The following is a 27,988-nucleotide window of genomic DNA, read 5'->3' as shown; positions in this document are numbered from 1 at the left end:
TGGAACCAGAAAATAAATCTCAGTCTGTGGTAATTCTAACTCATTTTGGCATGTTGCAGAATGCCAATATATATGTTCCATGGCATTGTGGTTCAAAATCAAAAATCTACTAACCCAAGTTATTAGGTTTTCCCCATAAAAATTGTAGTTTGACTCCTCCATTTATCTTGATGTTCCCACCCTAATAAAATTGGAAATTTGTTGTTTAGGACAATGAATGAATGAATGAATGAATAGCTAAAGAAAATTGCTTGCTATTGTTAGGGTAATTTATGTGCTATAGAATAAACCACTGTCATGGGTTGATTGCACTTTTTCCTGCCCAGTACAGTTGTAAATCCTTGACCATATCTATTAGTCAGCTTACTCAGTTCTCTACTATGTAAGAGTAATATTAATGGATACAATTTCAGAAAAAAAAAAATGTTTCTATTGACTGAATGAGATCCCTGTGGATTTAATTTTGTTATGTCTAGAAATAAGTAAACCTGTTGCAGAAAGTTATAAAGTTTCTGCAGTATTCAAGCTTATTCTATGATATTAAAATCTATCTCATACCCCGGTAACTTGTTATAACTATTTTTGTTTAAAATTACTCTGATAAAGTCACTAATATCAAAAATACTAATAATGTGATCCAAAAGGAAAATAATTTGAGTGGGAAGACTTGTGAGAACTGAACCTCATATGTCTGGGTTTTGCTTGGATAGGCATAAAGCGTGTGTGTACTGTGTGTGGGGCATTGGTGTCTGGTTCCTCCATCATTTATGAGGCATAATCTCATCATGCCAAGGTCACATGAAATCAGAAAATATGAGTGGATATGAAGTTTTATCTGTAGAATATTGTTACATTACAGATGTTGATCACATAAAAATGGTAACTTATTGTGTAAAGGCTAAAAAAATCTGTATCTTTTCATATTCTGTTGATGTTGCTACAAATGTTCTACAACTGATTTGATAGTGCTTTAGATTTTAAATATCCTTTAGTACCTGGGCAATATTCCCTTAAGAAACGTATTTATTATGTTGTTTTTTATTTATCTGAATTTTCTACAAGTGAGGTAAAGTGAGAAGCCTGGGAGAACTTTTGTTCAAATCAGATATCAGAAAGGGAACATCTATGTGTGCGCCCCATTGGGTCTGCTCACTGGAGCTGAGTAGACTGAGCTGTAGTGGGGAGGATGTGGTCATTACAGCCTTTGTGCACGGCTGTTGAAACTGTGGTAGCAACAGACGTTTAAACATCTATCACCAGTGTTATTCTAGTATGATTTCCAAAATAATATGGAGACAGGGAAAAGAAACAAAGCTATCTGGGAAAGTTGTTTACTGTCGCATAGTATTTGGGAGAAACGGTGTGGTGAAACTAATGCGAGAAAGCACACTAAAAGCACGTTAGCCACAAGACAGCAAAATTCTTTTTCTGTTTTCTTTTTCTTTTCTTGTGTGGCATAGACAAGGCCTAATATGACATGTGTGGTTGCTTTTTATTGGAGTTTTCTGACTTGGCCCATTGCATAACATTTGTCTGTAACTTTGAAATATTTTGGCTCTGATTCGTCATAGGAGGTGTCTGCCTCAGGTTGAAATGTTCCCAAGCAATTCTGGCTGAAATTTTAAAAGCTTATTGGAAGGATACTAAGAGTTTTTATTTTATTACTATTACTCTGGTCATAGATTAAAAAATTCTAATGACTTTCTTATTTTTGTTCTGTTTTTCTGGAAAGCTATTGCCTATGGCAAAAATGTGACTTTTGTTTTGGCAATACAGCTTTTGCCATACCTTGAATTCTCCTTGTTTGAAAAGTTTTTTTAAAAAGCTTGAAACCTTTGAAAAACTGGCAGCTTATTATATACTCAGGAAAGATTTCTCCTGTGTTAGTAACTGCAATGTCTGAAAATCGCGTTCTTGCTGAGTATGCTAAAGCTTCTCGCAGCTCTGTGGCCAATCATATGGCCCTGCAACAGCTGTTATGTCTGACTGAACAGTGCATGCATCATCCCTATCTGAGACTGAGCATGCTCCATATCCTCCTTGGTCCTACGCGTGATAGGATTGGAAACATGCCATCCCTAAAAAGCAAGTACGTTCCAGTCTAGGGCAAGAGAGTGAAGCCAGATTCTGCACTTTGCAGTTGTTGCAGTTCTGAGCTACAGAACTGACAGCAGAACTTCAGATTGCCCAGTATGTTTTGGGTCACAAGATCCAATGATCTGGAAAATGTAAATTTAATGCCTGAGCTAATGTTTTCATGTCTGTTGATTTATTGTGATCTAATGCTTTAATTCCCACCGATTGGTCATCTTCATGGTCTCATGGAATCAAATCAACAACTGGGGCAAAATCAGAGTGCTGTCTTTCAGCCAGATCTTTAAAATGTGCACTTCCTTTCTTACGTGTATATTTTCACTGCTCTTTTTTAAAAGTCTGCAGCTGAAAACTTAGCCAGATGTTTTCAGCAGTCTTGAAAATGTCAGAAGATTGTTAAAATAGGGAAAGCTTTTTCCTGTAAGGCACATTCAGAAAAGTGTGTGAGAGAGAGCATGGGGTATTATTATCAAAGTAAATCTGCAACTTTGACTACAGAATTAATTTTCAATTACATAATAGATGAAAGTTCTGGTAGTGTTGAGGTAACCAGTGATTTGGCCTTTGCTAATTTATATGAATGCATCTGTGACTGCATAGAATTCACGTGTAGAAGTCACTGTGTGTGTCAAGTTCAATGACAGAATATTAGCGTCAATAATATAATAATTCCCGTCAGCCTGGCGGATAAAATCAAATGGGAAATGCTAGTTACCAGAGACCTTTCACCTCCACCTAACAATTTAGAGGCCACACAGTATCTCAGAAACTGTTGGTTTCACTGCTTGATGATCTCTGCTGTGGCATGAGAACAGCTGGTTTTACTGACCAGTTGTCCGTGTTACAAATTGTGTGACAGGGATGGTTTCTCACTGAGAGACTATACAAACTGATACCTGACTGATCTTTTATCGATTCTGGGTGGGGTGCTGTGTCTGTATGTATTATCTTCATCGGCGTTGAATGGAACAACTGTTAAGCTTAGATAGTGTTCATTTAGTTCCTCTGAGCTGGAAGGATGTTGAATAGCTAAGGGATAAATCCATGGGCAACTGAAGGAATTTTGGTGAAGAGGTAAGCAGCTGAACACTTTGGTAGAACCAGTTTTCTTAACTGAAGACAAGTAGTGCATGGTCTTATTTCACATTTGTAGCTTGAGGGTCTTGATTAATCGTGAGTGCTTCTGAATGTCTGTGTGACCGTCTTTTCTGTTACCTACAATTCTTGAAAATATTTCCCAGCCATTTGTTTCAGACACATCAGTACAAAGTCCATCCTTTTGTCACTTTGAGCTCAGAATATTGTGACATGCTTAAAAGCTTCTAAAATACTTCCACTGATGCAGAAGACAACTGGCTATTTGTTACATATTGTTTCTTGTAAACAGAGAATTTGGCATGTAATTTACATTTATGCACAGTTCTCCTTTTTTAGTCTCATTTATTGATTTGAACCTATCTTAGATACATAAAGTACTGCTTCTGTCCTTGTGCAATACTCAAACACTGGTTAAATATGAGCATCATTTTTAATTAGGTTTCTCCAACTGCTGAATTTGCTGCAGTCTCTGGTCTGTTCTCCATTAGATTGCTAGTCAGAAATTGTTGACCTTTAGATGATGCTGTAAAAGCCATCTATTGCTGCAGGCTTTTGTGAAGAAAGATGCAAAGAAGTATTATCTCCTGTCAGTCAGCCATGTAAACAAACTTGAATATAGGCAGCAGTTCAGCTTCCAAGATCTGAGTTCATTCAAAGTAAGGAGGGAGAGGAAAAGCTGTGAACCAGTGTTCCCTGCCCACTATGGAGTCCTTTTTCAGCTCTTGTGCTGTAATAAGATGTTGTCATTCTCTTTTAAAATCCTCTTATTCCCCATGGGCGAAACTCCTCTTAGCATAGTCCCAACCAGTGCTTAAGTCGCCTTTTGCCGAGTAAGATAATGGAGCCATAACCCCTAAGTCTTTCGGTCCCTTACCACAGTTCTAGTTCAGGCTCTCTCAGTTGCCGGATTCCAGCTTATTCTTAGGGCAGTCTCACCCATCAGATTTCCTTGTTCCCAGTCCGGTGTTAGCACTTTTTGTTAGGTACCTGTCAGCCTTCTATTTCCATATCCTAACTACTCTTTGACTCTTTCCCTAATTTAGCATCTTCTGTCCCAAGCCTTCAAAGACTGTCTAGAGAATAAATGCTCCTCCTTGCCCCCAAATATTGGTTGGCAGCATACTTGGCAGTCTTTGGTTTTCTGGTAAAACTACAAGTTAGTTGCCCTAATGTTTTAAATATGGACATCTTAGAAGCTTTTACTCATACAAATGCCACTGATTTGTCTTAAGTTTGAGTCCAATTTAAAACGAGACTGACAAGTGGTTCTCCTAATCACAATGGAATGATATTTTTGCTCTTTCACCTGCCTTAGGTAAATTAGCAGTGCATTTTAGTTAAGCAAATTTTCTCCATTAAATGGTAAAGACATTGTTCTTGTGAGTATTTTGGTTATATTTTCAGATATGTTTACAACATTTTCTAATTTTAACTTCCTTGTTTTATGAGTCTGAATGTTAAACCTGAGATTTCTGCTTTTCATTGAAATGCTATTATATGCTAGTTTTACTGTTCTTGAATGTGTTATGGCAATAATATTATTCTGTTTATCTGATATCATTACCATGAGCTTTTGTTGCATTTAAAAGAAGAAAGAGTTACCTTTTCTTGGCTCTGAACATCCATTCAGACAACTCCCACAGTTCACACCCATCCAAAATTATCTTCTTCTCATAAATAGCTTTGTGAATCTTAGTTCTTTGCACTGCCTTGTTTTCCTTTTAAAAAGTGCTTGCCAGTTGTACTCTCCTTAAGCAAGAACCAATACACCAACAATTTGTTCTCAGAGTCAAAAGCTAGATACGTTAATCATATTTGTGTGTTTGTCATATATATTCTACAAATACATGGGAATAAAAAAAACACTCTTCTAATTTCTGTTTTCAGGGGAGAATTCAGAAATTACACCATATAGGAAATGTCACTCTTGAGTGTACCTTTTGAGGAGAATTGCTCTGATATGCAAAATTTTGGAATAGAAATGTAGTAAGGGACAGACTCAATCACTATATGTCTTATCTTTAGGAGCATTCACCAGGAGCTGTTTCAAGGGAAATCATAAGAAGCTATCACAAGACAGTTATGAAATAGCCTACCTCCAGGCAAGGCTTCTGTCAGAGGACTTCTGAATGTCTACAGTTTTCTATCTGTCTTGGAATGTTTATATCCATAAAAATAAAGGGGATAAGACTTAAAAGGTTATAGGAGATCTGTAGTAGTAGTATAGATTATTGTTTGTGAAGCTCTACCAAGCTGAAGATTTGTGTGTTATTTAACAATTTCAGTCATCCAGGTTATACTTTAATGTGTCTATTTTTCAAATAATTAACTAATAACACAGATAAAGATTCCATTATTCATGGCCATAGACAGTCCTCATCAATAGTTTATCAGTTCATGAAGTGAAAAATATATCACCTGCAATGAAGGTTCTCATTCATCACTATTTACAAAGGTTTTGAGAAGCTGCTGTATCTTTGTATCAAACTTCATTTTTTTAGACTGATGCATTAAGTATTCCTCCTCAGAGAAAAAGAGGGGCAATTCTTATACTGATAGATACTACAAGAGTCACTCTTCAGACCTTTGGATTTTTTTCTGTGGAAGTTGAACAATTTTGTCATCTCAATCTGTTCTTTATGTATAAAGAATTGTCTAAAAATTAACATGTTATAAAAAGAGATTTTAGAACAAACTGGTAAAGTGAACAGTAACAGATCAGCTGGTCCTGCTGGTAACTGTTGAAGAATTCTAGAGGAACTCGGACAAAATTGCTGAGCCTGTAATTGCGGTATGCAACCTATCAAGAAAATCAGCCTCCATCCTAAAAATTTTAAAAGGGCTCCATGGATCATTTTGAGAACTTCAGACACTCAATTCTGATTTCTGTTAAGTCTGAACTGGTAGATGTGATTATAAGGAAAGGATGGGTAAACAGAAAGGTAAATATAACAGATTATGTAACGGTCAATATGATGCCTGTAGAGGAAAGTCATATTTCTCTAGTTCTTTGAGTGAGTCAAGGAGCATGTGAAAAAACATAATCTATTTGATGTAGTGGTCTTGGATTTTTAAAAAGCTTTTCATAAGGTGTCTCAGTAGAACTTCCTAAAGCAACTAATATGCCATGAGAAAGAGAAAAGTTCTTCTCACAGATTAGTAACAGCTTAAACAATAGGGAATAATAAATGGCTAGTTTTGCATCATAAACATAGATTACTGTCATAATCCCACTGGAATCTTTGCTGTTCAATGTATTCATAAATTGCCTGGAAAAAGAGATGAACAGTACTGTCATAAAGGTTTTTGATGACACAGAATTATTCAAAACTAAGCCTGACTGTGAATATTTGCAGAGAACTCAAAATACTGATTGAATAGATGACAAAATTGCAGATAACATTCAGTAATGGTAAATACTGAATAATGTATAGAAAGAAAAATTATCCTGTCATCCTAACTATACAAGCCTTGATAGCTTCAAGGACAGTGGTCTGAGAAAACTGTCCATGGGGCTGGGGATGAGTAGGGAGCTACACTCTGACAGGTTGACCCCTTACATGGACTGCTGCCTGGTGTCTGTAATGGTCACCAGCTCTTAATTTTGGCCAAGACCAGCCTATGATCATTTTTGCAATAGCTTGTTGGAGGACAAGGGCTTTGTAGAGGTCTTTCAGAAGTTTTGCCTTGCTTGGTAGGAGGGAAGATGAGTCTTTTCCTTAGCCTAAAGGTGCTGGGATGTAGGGCAGGTGTGTACCAGTTCTTTTGCTGCAACAACGTCAGAAGGGATTGTTGATGGAGGGTTGTAGCAAGATGGTATCTGGTACAAGAGGTTTCAGATCCTAAAGGCACCCATCTACCTGCCCTAGCATACTTCTGTATTGATTGATAGGAGAAAGAGGATACACTCTGTGTCCTCAGAGACTTCTGGGCCTGGCGCATGTTTCTCTGTTCACATATCCAACTTCCTTGGGAGAGAAATTGGAGCATGTGCGTACTTATATTCCTTTGAGAGGTAGAAGGGTACTGAGAAGCATGTTACCAGCATCCTGGCATAGGATGACACCCTTCTTTCCAATCTAGAGGAGATGCGAGAAGAAGCAAGGGTTCTCTATGTACACCTTTCTTCTCTGGATTCAGTGCATTCTGGCACTTGCCAAGCCTTGTGGGATAGACTGTCAGTCATCAGCATGGAGACTGGGAGCAGCTGGAGCTGTAAGAGGAGGTTTAGGCAGGGAAGAGAAGAGGTAGTGATGTTGTCTCAGCATCCAGATTAAGACCTGATGGGAAAGCAAGGGATCATCCTTTCCTGAGGTGACAGGGTTCAGACCTGAGGTCTGAAAAGGTGGTGACTAAGTACATGTGTTTTCTGATCATGCATGTACTGATAATCCCTGATAATCCCTAATCTGATAATCCCTCCAAGATTCTTGCCTGGAGGGCTGCCAAGGCAAACTCTACCAACTGAGAGGACCATAACCAAGGCTTGCTTAGGGACTTTGTGAGAGGAGTCATGGTGGTGGTGTTAATCCTCTCAGTTATCTCTCCCTATGGCTGGCTCTACACACAGACTGGCTTGAAGGGGTTGAGGCATGAGGCTGTGGGTGCAGCAGTGACCTCCTCTAATGATGCAAAAGAGCCCCAGTCCCGGCCATGAATTGTGCTTGCCATGTTTGTCCCCTGGGATTAGTGTCCAGGCTCCGTGTGGGTGTCTCCAGAGGGATGACTAGCAGAGTGGGGCTTGGGGCGTGTGGGGTCTGGGAGGCAGTGTACAAGGGTAGGAGAGTCAGAAAGGATCAGCAGGAGAAGAAATGATTTCTTCCTGCAAGGTGGCCTCTTCCATACTCTATGGCATACATCTTAGTCCCTCACTAAGGAACCTGTCTTCTTGTGTTTGGTGGATTTGGCAGGGCATGCCTGCCTGCAGCAGGGAGACATCCTATCACCCAAGTGGGCTTGTTTGCTGGTGCCGTGGAGGGACAGGAGACATCTGTGGGTAGTCAAGACCCTCCATTATTTAGAGGGCCCAAATTCCTTCTTCCTGGGCTAAGGGGCAGTCTCTCTGGATTTGTCCTGGGGCCCAGCAGAGGAAGAAGTTGGCTTCCCTGGTAGAGCAATGAACTCCATAGAGAGATCCTTTGTAAGAAACAGCGAAGGACTCCTCTAGCCTCCCCCATTAAATGTGCTGCCACCAGCACTGGATTGGGCCTTGCTCTGGCAGCTCTGGGGGGCTCTCCTCCTGTGGGTTGGTGATTATTGCCTTGGAGCTGGGGGAAGTTTCCTAGGGGGAGAAGCATCTTAGGTTAAGAAGTGGAAGGGGTAGTTTTTAAGAGGAAGGGGAGAGGGAAGACGGCTGAGTGAGGGGAGCCGGTTCTGCTCCTGCTGCTGCAGTTAGCATGTGCCAACCCACTGATTCATACGCGGGTAAGGCCAGTCCATTTCCCCGTGCTGGCTGTGGGCGAGGTTTGCAGGGTGGCCATTTGAAATGGGTAGCTGTGTCATATACCAGGATCCAACAGCTTTAGGCCTGGCAGGCAGACTTTTAGTCTGACCTCGTCTAGTAGTCAGGGAAGAAAAACAGTAATATGTCCTACAGTCGATCACAAATCCCGTTAGTAAATCAAAAATAATGGTAATAGGAGTTGTAAACAGTTTACAGACCGAAATATGTGAAATGTGTTCCCACAAACAAAAAAGCTGTGACTAATAAGTAAAATGGTATATTTACTGTAATTTCTGAGTGAAACTAGGATCTAAATTCACTGAGTAAATAAATGATTGGAAATTATTAATTTGCTTTTACTGAGTAAAAGGGAGGACTAAAGAGTCCTGTGTTCTGAGAGCCTGACACGTGATAATGGTGGCTCCTGCAGAAAAGCGTAGCAGTTGTCTGAGTCGCTCAGTATCTACCATTGGCCTTTCTATAGATTATAAATCATTAAAGCCCAATATGCCTACTCTGGAACTTGAACAATAAATTTTACCTTACTAAGATGTTTCATTTGAACTTGCCCTAGGAGTCTTAGGGGCTGAAACCCTTATTCCAAGTAGGCTGGAGAAAGTAACTGTGATCTAAAGCTGTTCCAGCAGGCCAAAGCCTTGTCTTACATTACCGTATGGAGGGATGAAAGTTAATTCATGTTTCATTGTCAATTCATTTCTTGGTTTCACTGCTAAGAATGCCAAATTTGCTGGCAGTTCAGCGCTCGTAAAACATGCGTCTTCTAAAGGAGAAGGTGAGACCATCACCTCATTTCTTGCAGATCATCAGATGTCCGTCAGATGGGGGAACTTTGTCTTGGATTGAATTTAAATTAACAGTTTAGATGTGAAAGACTTGATATCTCATTAGCAATCCCTTGATCCACCCAGTTCCCCTAGGTGCTGTTTTAGAATGATAACCCCAATCATTCTTTAAATCACTGTAAGCAATCAGTTTTAAGTGCAAGAAGATAAGACTTTTCCGGCTAGTCAGCTCTACAACAAAAACAGGTGAGCTAGGGGCTTTGATCAAACAGGTATTCTTTTAAGTCAGATTTATTCATTTTAGATTTTGTTTCTACATGTCCGATAGTATGCTAGAAAATAATCGAAATACTGTATTAAAAAAAAAAGATTAAGAGCTTCAAAATGAAGCTGCTAGCCAATTTAGATTGAGTTGAATGGTTGAAATAGTGCAATAAATCTCTTCTTTACTGTACAAATTTTTTTTAATCTGTCATAAAGGTGATTTCTAGGTACTTTAACCTTACCAAAAAGGATCACAGATTTGGTTAAACTTCAGAACTCCTTTAAACTGCCTTTTAAAAATGATCAGACAAAACACCAAGGTTTTCCTTAAAAGTCTCAGTGTCACTATCTCACTTTCCTTAAGCCTTAATAGGCTGCCACTTATGTTGCTTGCACTATTAAGTGGTCAGGGCCTTTGTAGGTATTTGCTGAAAGCTAGATTTGCTAGAGTAAATAGGAATTGTGTTCATTCCTTTTCCTGGAACAGTGATGAGATCATTGCATTGGCTTTGTATCATGACGTGATTAAGTTTGCACTGTGACTCAGTTACTTTGTCCTGAAGGACAAAGTTATAAAATTGACAGCCACTGTGGTTATAGGACCAAAAGGCAGTATCTTGTGGCAGACCTCCAGATGCTCATTCTGGGTCTGTAAATGGTAAGTCCTGTGTTTTTACAGGAAGACAATGTAAGAGTATATGATGACTTTATTTAACCAAGAATCTGTCTGGTTTCATTTCCATAGCTGTGTTAATATTTAAATCATTGACCTAATCAGGTTAAGCGTGAGCCGAAACATCTAATTTTAAGGCACGCCTTGTTCATGGTAGTTGTGCAATAGCATATTCAAAACAGTGATGTAATTAGCTACACCTCAGCAAAAATACCTGAGAGGTTTTAACCTGAAGCCTGTGAGAGAAAACAAACTGCTTTATTAAGTTACAAAATGCTTTTTTTGGAACCTGAGCATTCTTATTGTGAGTATTACCTAGTTGTAATAGTAGCTTATAATTTATTTCTCATAGTCAAAAAGAAAATGAGAGGAAAAAATATCCAGTTCACGTCCTGATGAGATCATAACCAAAAGCTGTGTTGTTGGTAGTTGTTTTGTACATAGTTCGATATGATTGTCTATTCACCTGAAGCCAAGACTGCAGCAGTGGCAGTGGTGTAAGCTAGGTGTAAGGTTCACTTCCCGATCTGTGTGGGCAAAGTTTGCTGGAACACTTACATTCATTATGATTAAATTTAGTCAGTAGTATTAATTTCTTAAACACTAAATTCACCCACAGGATAAAAGCAAAAAGCCGATGCATGTGTAAAATAAGAAAATGTTTGTTTCTCTACTGATGTTCAAATATAACATATTTTGAGATAACATAAGTCACAAAGGATAATTTCGTCCCTGAAAGACTTAATCATATAATTCAAGATTGAAGTTTAACTTGTCTCAGCAAGCATTTCATGCCAAATAAACAATGCATTACTCAGCCAGTTAACATTCAGTCACAACAGCTGGGCTCATATTTATTAGAATTTTCACTAGCACTTACCCCACACTTTTACAGAAAAGTCACTTCTCTAATATTTTTTCTGTAGACATTAACTTCTAGGCTGTTTGTTCAAGATAAGCATCAAAATGAGGATGTAAAGGTCAATCTATGCTGTATTACAGAGTTACAAAGAAGAAGAGTCAGTTTGTCCTCCAGCGAATGCTCTCCTATCCAAATTAAACTGTTTAGCTTTTATAGGAAAAGGGATTTTTTTCTTTAGGAATTTATCAGAGTTGGTGTTTGTGGAAGAACAGACTCTACCCTTATTGTGGACATATTTCTGCTCTGAAATTTTATCAGCTTGTCTTTTCATCTCTTTATCTACACCTTTTAATGACAAGTTTGTGAGCTCACGGTTAAGGCTTTGGGAGGCTATGCTGCCCTACCTGGTCCTCTGCCACCTCCTCTTCACTGTCCTGCCTCTCGGCTGTCCCCACTCGGCAGGAGGGACAGCAGAACAGAATGTGAACCATGTTGTAGCTCAGCTTGTTAATGCAGACCCACCTTTGTCAGCTGTTTAAACTAATTGGACAAGTTGTGGACCAGGGCCAATGAGATATAAACAGGTATTTCTACTTTGGGGACAGCAACCTCTTGCAATGAAATGGGGCAGGCAGTTGGGGCAGTGATGTTTTTAAACCATGGCAGCTAAATCCATGAGAACCTGTTTGTCAAGGTCCTTGGACAACACAACTAATGGATGGCATAACTAGTCTTGATTTTAAAATGTTTTATAAAAATTAGAATGAATTAAAAGTTTTTTTCCTCTGTTGACAGTGATTTTTGCTCAGAGTTTTAATGTTTACTATGTTTTTAAAATAAGGACTTCCGTAAAGGTACCATCGAGGTGAAGGAGCTGAAGGAGCTATTGCCCCCTCAGTTTGAAGTTAATGCTCCCTTACCTGAGACAACACAGATGACTGCATGAGCCCCTTGAGTCTTTTACAAGATGGAATAGAACGGGTTAGGGGAAATCACCCTCAGTGGTGGTCTAAGCTAACCCTGTTAGTGCTGCAATTTAGGGGGTGCGTCTACATAGATTTGACATTCTAGCTAGTGTTTGATAATTTCTTAAACTACTTTAACTCAAGTACTTGTGATTGACTATTTACTTAATTGCATGATTGTAATTTAGATAAATTTTTCAACTACCCACCAGAGAAGATAAACTGGAGTATCTGTGGTAACAAAGTGCCAGACACAGCCTTCTCCTCAGAGAGGAAGAACAATTTAAGTAGATATTTTGTAGCTGCTACATTCATTTCTTGACACTGTGATGTATTTGCCCTTGCCTTGTCCCACTTCAGTGATTACTGAGGCAGTTGCATTAGGAAAAAATTGTCCTTTCCATGCCCACTAGCTGTACAGAAAACACTTTCCCTTGTTCCATCTGCCATAAAATATGCAGAGTTCTTCTGTGTTGCCCTCCTTTTTATACAGTCAGGGATGAGTTACCAGCTACTTGAGTTTATCCTTAAAGAAAATGAGCCTTGGTCTTCCCTGACTTTTATTAACAGTAATACAGTGTATTGCCATTCAGGTCGCTAGTTAGTGACATCACGTTGGGCTTGCAGCTTTTGTATCTTTTCTTTTACTTTTGATAGAAGATTGCCAGGTTGAAGAGCCTGATCCTTTTCGCTGCTTTTTCATATGTGTTGGAAATGGCAGCTGATAAGGATGAAGATGACTGTACAGTACTGTACTGAGAGAAAAAGGTGATTTCTATTTTATCTTCTCTTTGCAAGTTTTTGCTGTAAATCATCTAACCTTGTCTTCGAGTCCTTTTGTTTTTGCAGTTGCAGCAAAGAAACTCTGCAGTGTTTACATTCATCTGTATCTTGAAATATGATTATAAAGAACAGTAAAATAGTATTATCTTGGGGACAGCTGCAAGATTTTCTCTCATACTGAGACTGCTGGGAGCTGGGACTTAATAACTTGGTAAAAGCATAGGAAAGCTACTCAGGAATCTGTTCCCATCAGTCACTGATGAAACTGCGATAGAATCAGCCAAGTGTGTGTATGTGAGTTGAGGGGAGGAAGGGAAAATGGATATGAAATCATCAAATTACTAATTGCTCGATATAACAGCAGGTCTCATAAATGGGACAAAGCATGTGGAGTCCATGCATAACAAAATGAAAAGGAAGATATTGACAAAAACCAAAACATGAATGTACCGATGAGTTACGGTTTTCTGCAGTGTGAGATGGAGCGAGTAGGACTGATCTCTGAAGTAGCTGTGAAAGAGCTTGCTCGCAACCTAGCCTATTGCACTGCTGAGTCTAAATTAAATCTTATGAGATACTCTGTTTATTTGGAATAAGTAGTGTAAGTCTGGAAATACATATGTCTGTGCTAAGTGCAGATTCAGGTGGCCATTTTTGTTGATGCTTGTTTTCACAATTACTCTGACATTATAGTATTCAGTCAATCTGTAATGGCTGCTCTTTAATTACAGTGAGGGGGGGAGAAAGTCAGATCTGGGACTTGATTTTTTTTCAGAAAGCAACAAGAATGAATAGTCTTTATTCCAGTGGCTCTGATACTGTAGGCTCAGGTGTTCCAGGGGGAACTGTCTTTCCCCCTTGTCTGGAAGGTGTCCACTTTGCCAGACCTCTCTAGGGATTGGCACTGTGATGGTATTTGGGTACTGGGAACCCGCTGTGATTACGAGTAGATATGGAAGCTGACCGAAAAAACAGTACTGACATGGTCAGCAATGAGAAATATGCTCTCTCTTCACACGGACAGATGTTTTGCTTCTGGTTGTACAGTGAAACTGGCAGTTCTGAAACCTGCTGCCTGTTTATTTGATTCGTAATTCAAGGCCAATGTGCTTCCCAGTGACTATCACTGTTGTTTTTGTTATGGAATTCTAGTTCATTGTTTCTGTGGGCACAGAAGGATCGCCGTGCTCATCTGGTGTTTCAGTGCACTGTAATTTTACATACTGCAATACTGTTGAGATTGCCTAGCTGTGTCATTTGTTGGACTCATCACTATTACTTCCTTTTGACCTCCTCTCTGTAATTTCACGTGCATGGCTTACTAGCTGCTGTAACGATACCTAAATGCAACTGGGCTCATTAAAAAAAAAAAAATGAATAGACCAAAATGGTTCTTTCAGAGGTCAGTGAGGACCAGCTGGCTAGCTGTTTGCTCTCTGCCAGGCACTCAGAGCCATCTGTCACATGACAATAAGCAAGCATAGATTTTGGGAGACCATTTGTTTTTATGACAGTTTTTACAATTTTATGGAAATTGAGCCATTACATAAAGTGTAATTTTCCTCAGAATTGATGTTTTAGAGACTTATATCCCCATTCAGTCATTTACATCTAGTTGCTTTTTACATAAAGCACAAATATAGTAAAGTTTTTCTCCCCTAATAAAAAATCTTCAGACTTAAGTTTTGTCTTCTTTTCAGTATGTGAAGGACTCTATCCATGTTTGGCACTTAAGGAAAACCTTGAGGGTTATATCCAAATTTTATCTGTCCCTAGAAACCAGGAAGTTTGCATGTAATTTCTACAGAGGCTACAAATGAACTAATGTTTAATGCTTTAATATTTAGTTTTAAATCATAGCCTACAATGATTTTCTAAAAAGATTTTGTTGCTCTTTTCAGTCTTTAAGTATGTATTTTTCATAATCTGCTTTAGTTCTCAATATACCTCATCATATCCTTGCTATTCCTGGTATATCTAAAACATTAAGTCAAGCTTTACAGACTTTTAGTTGTTGGAGTCCTGTGTTCAAGTCCAGGTTACAACCATGTTAGCATGAGCTTTCCAATTTTTCTTCATCCCCAGTGAAAGTCAATCAATGTCGCAAATGCACCACACCTTCTGAGGTCACAGAAAGGTTCTTCTCAAGGGAAGCTAGGAGCTTTGTATAGCAGATCAGACTTAAATTGCACTGACAGATTTGTATAAGGAAAACTTTAACAACATCTTCTGAACTAACTCTGGCTTCATTAAGGCATAGTAGTATTTTATTTCCATGAGTAGCATTTTAAAGCAAGACAAGGGACAATGCCAAGTTGGAAGTGTTATTTTTTGAATTTTAAAGCATAAAGCCTCCGAATTCCTCGATAAACTCTAAGTGCTCTGCAGTTCCTAGGGGTCTGGATGGTTCACCCATGCATCACAGGCATGGCTACTCAAGTGTTTGTGTCCTTACATACATAAGTATTTATGAAATTGGTACTTGCTTGGTTGCATACGTACTTCTGTGAGGTAAATGCCATTTAAAAGTCAGCACTTTCCAAAATGTGATGGATGTCACTATTTTTCCCAATAGTGAGAAGACAAGTTATCTGTCATAAGGATTCTTACTCTTACAAATGTATATTTCAAATTATTTGAATCGTCATAGCACCAAATATACCAGGGAAAGATACAGGTTGAATTATACCAGGTACTATGTACATGGAAAGAAGGCCATCCCCAGTCCATGGAGCATACTGATGAAAGCTGGATGTAGCTCCAAAGAAGAATTTTGGAGTCAGACTATCTTGTGACTTCATGTGGATGGTGGAATTCAGGGATCCTTTTTAAAAGCTGAGTTATTAGGACCATAAAAGATGCCAGCACTGGTAAAAGAGCACTAGGAGTCAACATTTAAGAGGGTTTGGGGGTTACGTGTCAGAAGCTATTTTAGGAGAAAGGCCTATGAAGAAAAAGAGACTGTGGAAGATGTTTAAATCTGAGAACCTTCTCAGATCCAGAGAATGATGAGCTTCAGGGAAATTCTAGGTATGCGGAGAACTTGTCTTTTTTGTTTTACAGTATGTTTTCATAAATGCTTTCAGTCTTTTTTTGATCTAAGGCAACTAGAAACCTCTGTCATAGATAAGAGCAGCTTCTATCGTCGCTTCTGAAGAACATAAATGTATGGTCTGAGCCTAAATTTCACCTGCTGTGGTAATAAAAAAAATTCCAGTGGATTTCCTCTTTCCTTCTGTAAGGGGGAAATCATATGAGGCCATCAGAGTAGGTGTACCTGGGCAGTGGTGGTCTCGTCAGTCCTGCAAGGTGAGGACAGGGCACTGCCTGGTGACTGCGAGAAGAGGAATTGGAGGGGGCTTGCAAGGAGTGCGTAAACTCCGTATGTGGCCCTGTTTCACTAAAGCTGATGCTTGAGGAGAGGTGAAAAAGGCAAACTGGGATTATTGTTGGGACAGAGTGAAACTAGCCTGAAGTGGTACCTCGGGGAGTCAGCGGCACATAGATGACAGATGAATTTGTATTTGGAGATGAGATCACCAGCAACAGGGTGGCAAGTGTTTATTTTTAAAGTCATATTGATGTTGTGTTTGCTTATGGGCACGTGTGACTTGTCAGCCCGGCAACCTTGTATGGAAGTCTGCCTACAACAGCTTTGAGACACCTTTTGCCAGACAGGACTGCAACCTACTTCCACTAATAAGGTGGTTGTGGACAGCTGGCTCTAATGGATGAAAAGCGATTGTCTTACGCAGTTCTGTGAAGTCAAACATTTTAAACTCAGTAGTTAAGAGAGGATAGAAACTGCAATAATGGATATTTCTGGGTTATAAAGACATTTTGTATTTCCTGAAAGTGAGCTGAGAACACTGTTGGCAATAAAAACAAAATGAAGAAATCAAGCAAGACGGAGAGCACTCTTCAGTTCAATGATTAACCTGGGTTCAAATCTTCTGTTACGCTTAGACAATGCCCATTGGAGTTGGTAATTGTATAGCTTTGCAAAAACCGTGGAATACGCCTCTATGTGCTATATATATGTTGAAGGGCAGAGAATAGTGTCAAGGTGTCAAGCAGGGTCCACGGTCAGGCAGCAAGTCTGTGGTGTGTGGGAGCCATTGCTTCTCGCACTGCGAGCAGTCCTGGAGGCAGCCTGGCTTGCAGACTGCTAGACACTGGTTCGTTTCCAAGTTACCAGAGGAAATTACTTTGAACTCGGAATAAACCTGCACGCACATACAAATTAAAAGGAAACAAAGCACACAGAATGAAATCTTGCCCTTATCAAAGTCAAAGGAGTTTGTTATTGACTTCAGTGAAGCAAGAATTTTATCCATAAAGAAGAAAGAAAGATTTCTGAACTCTAAAATCAGAGCTTTGCTGTCTGATGTAGGTTTATCGTCACAGATACCTGCTTGTTTTCACATGTATTTGCAGGATCTAAAGGCCACAAAGTCTTTGTAATTGTGTCTGAAATACATGACTGTAATCATGCCTGCCAAAGCACACCTGGATCACTCACGCTTTTGTAACTTTCCTTTCTTGTTTTTATGGTGCAGCAGCATTGCACAGGCCTGTTCAAATGAGCTGGCAATTAGTAACATAAATATAACTTGTCCAACTTGATTTGTCTCCCCCCTGCACACACACACCTATTGTGTGTCTGTCTCTCTCCGACGAAACCGTTTATAGAGAGAAGAGTAGCAAGGAAGCATGCTGTGATGGGGTGAATGTCAGAAATATTTTTATTCTTTCAGAATGGGTTCTCATACGTTATAGGGAGCAAGAATAACCTGTGGCCCTCCTCGTGAGCATGCAGTGTTTCCGAGCGCACACTGACCTTGGGAGTTTCTTCTCTGTAGTTGCATAGCCTGGCAAGGGTTACTATTACTTTTCACTAAATAACTAGTAAATTGTTTAGACCTAAGCCCTTTGACAGGTCCAATGCCACCTACTTGCCGAGAGCATGTCTAACAAATGCCAGATTAAATGCTTCACAAAAGGCCATTGAAGATATTTGGGATTTTGGGGGTTGTTTTGTTTTTTAAAAAAATCTTGCCAGCAGTGTAACATTGGCCTGATGGCATTTCCCTGGTAAATGGGAGATCAGGCTTAATTTCTGTGATCTGGAGAGCTGTACTGCCTCTTGCCTCCCAGCAGAGTCCTTGTGTTTTTCACTAGTTGTATGGGACCCATCTAACCCTCCCTGCCTCTCCTCGTCCTGTGGAAACTGTGCCACAGCTACAAAAAATACACGGTTCGTTTGCCTCAAAAAGTGTGTGTGTGTGTGGGGGGGGGGGGGGGGGGGCTGCAAGAGGGCCTGTGAGCCTGCAGCCTGGGAGAGGCACTGAGAAAAGAAGGTGAGGTTTGGAGTTTTGGTCTCTGCCATCTGGACTATTTGTTTTCATTTGCTGTTTTAGCAGTCTAGGCTCCAGAGGGGAATGGGAATTCAGATGGCTTCTTGTTCAATGGGCAGGTTTTCATGTCCTTCTGAAACTAAGCTCTCCCCCTGCACTGCACAGGTATCTAGGACTCCGCTCGGGATTGCTCTCCGGGGGCTGACACCTAAAACACAGTCTTTGCAGCATCTGCTTTATAGGCTCCAAATCCTTTACTGAGCCTGGCCCTTAATCGCACTACATTACTTTGTAAGCTGAAGTGTGCAGGCCTGCAGAAAGAATGACAGTCGCTGATCCATTTGATATACCAGCTTCGCACACGCGCCAGTAGAGGGATTTATTTTGAAAGAAATATTTATATTGAGTAAGTTTGAACATGATCAGTGGGCCCATCAGTTTTATGTCCCACAGATGCTCACCCGAGCAAGTCCCTGTTTGCAGTGTATTCTTGGTTACGGTGCTCATCTGTAACGCAGGAAGGCTGAGTGCTTCTGCCTGCATCCAGTGCCTGTAAATAGCTCAGTGCTGCCAGCCTGGGAGGAAGAAGTACCATTAAACGCCTTGGGATAGGCACAAGATGGGCAGCAGTACTGGGAATGTTTCTGCCCCAACCCAGCCATTGTGTTGCATTTCTGAAGTTACTAACCCATTGACTTCTTTGCTGGGCTGTCACATCAGCTATAGTGATGTTTTTGACACCACTGTATTTTGTGACATTTGTTTCTTAAAAATGGGAATATGGTCACACTAAGCAGCTGTGAATAGCCATCAACTTTCAGTCACCACCAAGCCAGACTGAATTTGAAAAAGCAGCTTTAGGGATGAAAGGCTCTGTGTCCTCCTGACAGTCCCTTGAGCCAGTCAAAGGCAGAGGCAGGAAGGAGAAGTCCGAGATGCACATTTTAAACTCTGGTGACAGCACTTACTATGAAGACATTATTTGAAATCGTGCAGTAGGAGCGTGCTTAACTCTTAGCTGCCTATTTTTTTATTAGAGAAGCTTACTTGTGTGGCTGCTCTCAGTCCGTGCTGGTAAAGTTCAGTGAGAACTCAAGCTAGCTGACTCTGCAAAGATAATTAGCTTAATTATATTCAATTTTGAGAAAAAAGTAGAAAGCATCCCTTTATGGGGTTAAAATATTGAGCAGTGCTTGTAGAAGAAAAAAAATCCAAGTATGTGTGAAGAAACAGTTATGAAATGACTTGCTTATATCTGTGTACATAGACGCAGTGATAGCTTGTAAAAATGAATCTGTTGAGAGAGGACATTGTAAACATCTCAAGTAATTATTTATTTGAGAAGAAAACATTTGATGGTACAGCTAAATATCCTCCTGAGGCCTTTCTTCAACCAAAAAAAAAATTGTTTCAAATTAAAAAGTTCCTTATTTTATCTGATAAATGTATTATTTCCCAATTTCAGTACAATTGACCACACACATGTTGAGCTTAGAGTTCAACTGAAACCCCAACAAAGCAGGAGAATTTCTTCTTCTTCAAAATGATGAGAGAGTAGTTTACTTCTTAGGACATTTAACTCAGTCATAAAATACAGAATGGTAGTTACAACTAATCAGTGAAAGTAGTTCAGTATTATGAAACCAAAGGCATTAAGAAAAGAGATTGTCCCTTAGATTTCCATGTATGGCTAATTCTAGCTTTTGCCATTTCTTGAAAATTGAATTTAAAAAATCACCCCTGCTTACACCAAGAATCCAAGCCTCCCTCATTTATGAGCAAAGATGTTCTTCCAGTGGGTGTTTCATGTTGTATCTTTTCCAGCACTCCCCTTCAGCAGCACCCTAATACCTGAGCAGCTATTCTAAATTTTAGGAAATACCAATCTTTTCATATCAATTACAGTATTCTTTATGACTCATCCTTGTTTAATAGAATTGAAGAGAGGAAAGCTACTGAATAGTTATTAGCTTAATAAAGAAAAGTCATTTTGAAATTCTTATTAAATTGCAATGAGTGCACAACTAAACTGAGATTTAATTACATTTTTAATTAAAGGAATAGCTATTGATTATGTCATTGAATATGTGTTGTAGCCAGCCCTAACAAATCAGCTTTATTACAAGAGATCATTAAACCAGTTGTTAAAATTCTAAGTGAACTCTTAAAAATAGAACTGGCGTGGATAAATCTTGTAGTGATGTTGGGTAGAAGAAAAAAATAATAAAATTAGTGAAAAATACATGCATTTCAAATAGCTGGATTATTGGTGGTTCTCTGTATTATCATTATTTTCATTTGCAAAACAAAACAAAGACAGAAATTGAACATTTTTATGAAAAGAATACACAGGTAAAATTTTATGTTTGTTCTTCAAATTGAACAGTGATCCCTGAGATCAGCCAATTTTTCTCCTGACTTTTACATGAAGCAGGATCTAATCCATCTTATTTGAGGGGTCTTCTGATAATTCAGTGAACGAGAAGATTTACCACACAGTCTAATAGAAAAGTGGCAATTAGATGTTGATGGTCACAGCAGTAACAGCAGGAGAGTAATGACAGGAAGGTAAGCAGGTGCGTTCAAGCTACTTACAGGGCACTGGCAGCTCACCCCCATTCAACCTGCCGCATTGCTGACTTAATTTAAAATATCTACGGGCTGCTAAAGATGTTAAAGGCCTCATCCTGTCCCCCCCTGTGGTACCACCTTAGCTGCTGAAGGGAAGTCGAATGGGGAGGCTGCTGCCGAGGGGGAGCAGATGATCCCATAGGTCCTTTTGTTTCTATCTGCTATGATTTCTGTGCATATAAAACCATTTTAATCCTTTTCATTCAAATGTATTGTGTCCACAGAAGAGTATTCGTAATAATGAGACAAGGCATATGGCAGCATAGGCAACCTTACCGTGAGATCCTGTTGCTCAGCTGGATTAAGTTACTGATTGAAATAGAGCATTTTGGAATTAAAAATTTATTTTGTACAAGATTTTACAGTGGAGCACATTTTGAATTTGCTGTCTATGTATTATGCACAAAGGCCAATCTCTTAAAAGAAAATGAAGGTTGTACAAATTCCAGCACCTGGGAGTCAGGACGTGTTGGAAGTAGGGATATCTGTGTAGCCTTTATTTGACCTCTTAGTTGTATGGAGCATGATCCAGTCCTTAATGACACGATCCGCCCACCCCCGTGACCCCTCCAAGTGTGCGGGAGAGATATGGGGGACAAGTGTGGCAAGTGGAAGCATGTGGCAGGGGCTGCTTAGTTGCAGGAGTTGTGAGAAGTGTTTAACAGGGGCACGAGTACCCTTTAGGGAGCAAAAACAATGTTTTGTCGTTGCAGATGCTGGAGAGGAAAGTGCTTTATTGCGACGGCTGGCTCGGTGCGTCTCTGTTCTAAAATGCAGAACCGTGACTACAAAAAGTCTCCTGTACCTGCAGGATGACAATTAAAGCAGAATGGATTACGGAAATAAAAATTGAAGGGCTCAGATAGAAACCTTAAGAGAGTAAAAAGGCTCAATGACCTGTAATCAGGATTTACCCATGATTTGTGCTTGGGTAGCGGGGTCACAGGTTTTTTCCCGAGGCATAGGGTAGATTTTTGTTCACTCCAGGCAGGTCCCTGTTCCCCGTCATTATGTAACTGTAGGAAGTTCTGATTAGAGATGTAGTGACACCGCTGTTGTAGCGTCGCTGCTGCTAAATCATGGTGGGATGGCAGCTCTAAGTACAGCTCCTCTGGTGATTTAAGAGGGACACTTAAAGGCGTATCACCCAGATGTGTGATCAATGGTAAGTGGGGCCAGCCGTGGCATGTTTAAAGCTTGAAAGTGCTTGCCGGATTTTGGGATTGAGAGTTGTCCTTTCGAATATTAACTCCTCAGTATCAGTATAATCAGCTGCGCTGGTCTTCTCATTTCCCTTTCCTTTTGGCCAAGATTTACTTACCTTCACAAACAGGAACTGACACGCAGATCTTTTTTCAGCAATTTTTCGAGATTTGGGAGCCCCTTCAGTAAGCTGTGCCGCGATGCCAGGTGATTTCATATTATATGCACCATGGCCTTCCCGCTGAACGGGTCAGGAAACACACAGCCCCATGTAGCTCTACAGTTACACTGCTTTAGGCTGGAGGATCAGTAAACCAGTCATTGCAGATCAGCGTGATAAAACACTTGTGGCAAAACGGGCTATAACCAGAACTCCCTCGGCATGAAAGGGCACACAGCTGTGGCCAGTCGTTCCCCTGTCGGTAGATGACCGTTCTGATCAGGCAAGATCCCTAATGGCTGAGGAGTGGCAAGAAAAAATCAAATATGCAGTTGCTAGCGTTGTGGTGATTTTTAACCTGAGTCCTTTTAGATAAAGCGCACATGTACTGATCTGAAGGCTGTTAGAGGCTTGGTTGTTTTTTCTCTCGAGTGACAAAATGAAAGTGACTGCCTCCCGGAGATCTCCCTGAAACTCAGAATAAGTGGGTGTCGTATTTGCATTGGTACTAAATACGGAGTCAGGATTGGCAGGCTGTCATGTGTGAATTTTCACACATACAGTGACCCAGAACAAGAGTGAATCTTGTTAATTAAACCAAGCCATTTTAGACAGAGTCTGCCTAAAATTCACCCCTGTTTGGTAAAAGGGGCTTTCTCTGGGGTCTCATTACTGTCACGTTGCATTTACAGTTGTAACAAATGCTGTAACTTGTTTCCCTCTCCCCTATCCCACAAAAAAAATGACCTTGGAATTTCTTGCAAAGCCTTTGATAACTTTCTTTCTTTTTGTTCCAGGTAACTTCAAACGCAAAGCACTGGGAGAGCGTGAAGAATGGTGGCGACACTCTTATCCAGGCTCTGGAGAGACTGGCCCAAACTGCCAGGTGAGTGCCCTCAGGCTCTCAGGAGCTTCCAGGGCTGCGCGCATTCGTCTGACACGGCCTTCTCCTGTAATCGCCTCGGGTGCGGTGCGAGCTTCTCGTGTTACTGCCACCGGCCCTCCCCCGCGCGCTGCTCTCCCCCAAACTCCTCTCATTCAGAGCTTTCTCGTTTTTCTGTTGCCACTGCTGCGGCGCGCTTTGATCGCCAGCTGTGGCTCGCCAGCGCGTGCTGCCCAGCCAGGCTCAGCGTGCGTCCACGTGTGGCTGGTTTTTTCAGTTCCAGACAGTTTGCCTTTTTGTAAGCACCTTCTGGTCAGCATTTCTTGGCATAGCGGGCCAGCTGCAAAATGTAATGTTTGTGCCCCGTTTTAAAGTAACTGTGCTTTGTGCATTTGAAAGCTGACTATGCACAGCCAAAGACATGAACTGCTTTCGTTGAAGAGCCTGCTGTTTTTCTGAGAGGGCATAAGACTGTGGGGAATGCCGCAGCGTTCCTGGTGAGAACAGAGGTGCTGCTCCCAGCAACTTGGCCAAACCTCAGCTCATCCCCCTTAGAGTTTTCCTCATCTCATCGCCCTTGGATGTACGAACAAATGAATAATTGTCCCTCAAAATAAATGCTTTGCCCTTTTGCCCTAGGCTGTTAGGCCACATTTCACTCCTGGTTGAAATAAAATGCGCAGATAAATTGTAGCAGAAGTTGAAACACTTAAATGATCTTTTCAATGCTCTTTCCGCTGCCAAATGCGGGCTTTATATGGGCCAGTCATTTGAGAAAATTGGCTCCTCAGCATTAGGGCAGGGTGCGCGCTGTATTAGAGGGAAAGGGGATGTGGGCAAACGAGAGGGGGAAATGGTCAGGACGTGGTGAGCCTAAGGAGATGCTTGCTGAGGACTACCAGAACCTGGCGTGAACCATCTGCATCCCTCCCACATCACACAGCAGCTGACTCAAGCTTTTTTGTATGACACATTAAATTATCTATCTAAAATAAAATAGCAGCTCTCCCTAAGGGCGAGATTAGCCCCACCACTGAAGATGACAGTGGTATGACAATGGGGAAAGAAGGGTTTTTCCTCTTTTAGAACTCGTTCTCACTCTCTTTCATGGCATTTCAGTGTCAGATGCACTAGACAACCCATCCTGTAGCTGTCTTTAAATCGTCTTTCCTGCCTTCCTCTAATTGTCTGTTATCTACACATTTCTGTACTCAAAAAAACCCACTTACTACAGAAAGCCCAAAATAAACAGCCCTCTCTCTTATTTTCACACAATATGCTCAGCACACCAAATTCTAGCTGAAGTCAATGATGAGTGTTTTGCTACGTTAGCGTAAGCCAAGTTCCTCTGCTGTGCTGAGCTCCAGCACTGCAGCAGCAACATAGAAACCCCAAAGGGCTCAGAGATTCCCTATCTCCGGGAACGTATGTCCCTATTCGCCCGCTGAGGAAACCACGAGGCTACCTGGATCTTTGGGCTGTAACAGATTTGGTTGTGGATGAATTGGCAATGGGGCCACGGGAAAAGCCTGGGATCAGCGAGCTCATCAGCTTTAGCTGGATTGAGCTCTTGTTTATGGAGGTTACAGATGTGCTGCCATCCTCCAGTTTCCCTTCTCTTGTGTGCCATCTTTCTTAGCATATTCCTTATTGCCTAGTAAATTTGGCCCCCTCTTCTCACCTGTGCTGTGAGCCCCATGGAGAAGCCTTTCTGAAGTGCATGCAGAATCAGAAAAGCTTTAGAGAAGGCTACAACTGAGATCCTGGATCGCAGCCACCCTCTGAGTTGTCTAAACTTCCAGGACCTTCCACCCACATATAATCACTAGGTTAAAGTGACTGAGGAATGTTTTTGCTTTGCCCATTTTTCACAGACAGGTTTCAAATCTTTTAGTCTCCCTGTGTGGCTGAAGGCATGTACCAGCAAAGCAGTCTGTGCTTTTGGAGGGACATCATTGCTCAGACAGCAAACTGCTTTAGGTGTTCCCTGCTGCCATGTAGCAGCCGTGTATTGCCAAACTCTTCCTCTGCTATATGTTCTCAACTAGTCAGAACAGTTTTTAGAGTAACATATAACCCATTCTGCTTCATAGCTATGTGGAATCAAACCTGGACTTTAAAATGTGGGAGCTTAGTCATCTATTTTTCAGTGAAGGCAGTTGCCAAGATTAATTTGTTTCAGATAACTGCAGTTTCTGATTTAAACTGCTGCTTTATTAAGAAATTGGCTTAAAGAGTACAGACTGATCATTTGGATTTCATGGTTTGCTCTGTGTTCCCCAAAATGTGGCATGTCGGTAGGTATTTGTCATTAGCAGAAGCAGAGGAAGTTGCAAATTGGGCTGCTAGTGTACTTGCATGAGTTAAAGACAAGTCATAGCAGCCTATAAAAATCATCTTGTTTCTGTGGACTGGCAGTGTTGTGTTAATTTCCCTGTTCCAATGCTGGGAAAAAAGCATGTGTTTTCCAGCAAGAAAAATTAGGCAAAATATGTGCAATAAATAGGAGAGGAAGCGAAGCAGGGGGGAATCACACCATTCAATTGAAAACATGCAGAGCTGTGTGTGGTAGGGCATTCAATCCGCCTTGCAAAAGGTGGGCAAAACCCTGTGTGGCGCTGCCTCCACAAGCTGAGCGGTGCTGCATTGAGAGCTGTACGGGTGAAAACAAAAACATTCTGCTGTCAAGCTGAAATTGTGTATGTGGGGGCATGGGCATAATAAAATGTATTTTCTATTTTACAAAGGCAATTGAGCAAGGTAGCAGTTACTGTGGCTTTGAACTGAAAGGATTGCTTTTTTTTTTTTTTAACATGAGGTTTGCTACAGACAAAATTGCTGGTGGCCTATCACTGCTTAACAGAAAAGCAGGATTTTTAGTAAAGTTGTTCAATGGCTATTAAGAATTTTCCCGCATAGAATAAGAAAGACAAATGTAGGATTTTTTTTGTTGTTGTTGTTTTTTGAACAGAAAGTTTTCTCTTGAGACTAATAGATGTTACTGTGTGTTTTTTTTTAAATTCCCAGCTCCCATGCTGATGTTGCTGTTGCTTCCTTGGCATTTGAAATTCTGAAAACAGTGGGATGTGACAAGCTCAAGCCTACCAAGTGAACCATTTTTGACCAGGGTGATGGCATGCACAAGTTGTGCAGCTGCTCAGCACTTCTGGCCTGTATGAACTGCTTCAAATGAGCCAGGCAGACCTAATTTAGCCAGCTAGCTGAGTTTTCTCTGTGGATGAGCATATGCATGACTTTGAAAGGAAGGAAAACTGCCCCCCCCCCCCCTTCTTTTTTGGTCAGGGTGAATCCTTGCTCTTGTACCTATTGACATTATGTGATGTATTTCAAGTATTTATTTGACATTCAGCATTTGGAAAGTGTAAATTAAATAAATATAACAGTACAGTTATTTCACAAGATGAGCAAAACGTGTTTCATTATTTTAAGCTGTCAGGATTTCTTTTTTTTTACATCAGGTGACTGCCAGAACTGTTCTTCTTAAGGGGTCATCTCATTCATGCCTAGGGCTAGTTCTAGATAATACCTTTCAACCAAAAATAAAATTTACTTCATCTCATACAACCAGAATCAACCTTGTGATCACATAAAGGCTAAGTATTTGTGTATGATGTGTCATGTAAGCATGCTAGAGCAAGTTTTTACCTAATATCATGGGTTCTTTTGCAAGAATCTTTGTACCTCTGTTGCCTAGTACTGCAAGGCTTGGAGCTGCTCTGGTGAAGCAGTGTTGTTCTCAGCTGACAGCCTGCCTGCCTGCCCAGCCTCTTTGAAAACAGGTGAGCTAATTCTACTTTTTTTGTTGTTGTCATTTATCCACAATAAAAGATTTGATAATCTAAGAAGAGCCCTCTAGAACTATCAGATGCCAGTGTAAAGCAGTAACATCACTTTTCTCTCCATTCCCTGGGAGAATTAAGATCAGGTAAGTCTGGTGCTTCTCGCTTTCTTGGTGAAGTTTATCTTTCAAAGTAGCAGCTATGTTATTGCCACACCTAAGGCAGTTACCTTATTGAAAGTTGCCATTATAAGCTTAATTTTGGAGAGAGCAGTTCTCTGACTGATGATCAGGCAAGCAAACAACACAAGGCAAATAAAATGACTTTAGTTTGTACTTTTTACTGGTGTTTTCTTACACTGTGTTAAGTGTCATATACTTTTTCATAGCTTAACAGGTGGAATTACAGCTAGAGTTATTAGATATAGGAAAAAGACTACTGCAAGCATTGCAGGGTGGCTTTTATTTGGTAGTATTTTATAGTAATGGTCCTCTAGTGCAAGCATGACCAAGAGAAATGAAGCAGGGCTGCTGAATTGAGGAGACTTGCCTCTGCTTGTAGTTGCACCAACTTTGCTCCACAAGCAGAAGGACACACTGCTCAACAGGTGCAGGCAGATTGCCACTTTTGCAAATTCATTCAGGTCTCATCACCTTGGGTTATGACCCCAAGCCCTGATCTTTCACTGCTGAGAGCCCTTGTGAGTGCTGCAAATTGAGATGGAACTGCAAAGCATCATGTGCTCTGGGCAGAGGCCAGAGGGTAAGGACAGCTGTTCAGTGCAGATGAACACACACGAAAAGTTACCAGTAATTTAAGAACTACATTCCCTGCTTTCATCTATATAGATGCTGCCTCAACACAAAGAGAGTTACACACACACACACTGAAGACTGAGGACACCTGAAAATGGGTTTAAGCTATTGGACCCACTGACAGTTCTTAAAGGACCTTCATCCGGCCCTGCTG

General features: G+C 40.6%; 1 protein-coding gene across 6 annotated transcripts in view; it reads left to right on the top strand.

The window, feature by feature from the left end:
• ULK4 (unc-51 like kinase 4) overlaps positions 1–27,354 on the top strand; it is a 237,515-nt gene extending 210,161 nt beyond the window's left edge. For all 6 annotated transcript variants that reach the window (XM_064506435.1, XM_064506438.1, XM_064506437.1 and 3 more), the window contains 2 exons: positions 23,134–23,222; positions 26,247–27,354. In XM_064506435.1, the coding sequence (XP_064362505.1) occupies positions 23,134–23,222; positions 26,247–26,331 (174 nt within the window). In that variant the 3' untranslated portion in view covers positions 26,332–27,354. The remainder of the gene's footprint in view (positions 1–23,133; positions 23,223–26,246) is intronic.
• The last annotated feature ends 634 nt before the right edge of the window (positions 27,355–27,988 follow it).

Source organism: Dromaius novaehollandiae, chromosome 2 (genome assembly GCF_036370855.1).
Source record: "Dromaius novaehollandiae isolate bDroNov1 chromosome 2, bDroNov1.hap1, whole genome shotgun sequence".
NCBI lineage: Eukaryota > Metazoa > Chordata > Aves > Casuariiformes > Dromaiidae > Dromaius > Dromaius novaehollandiae.
Note: the sequence above shows the minus strand (reverse complement) of the source record. Positions and strands in the feature narration are given on the sequence as shown.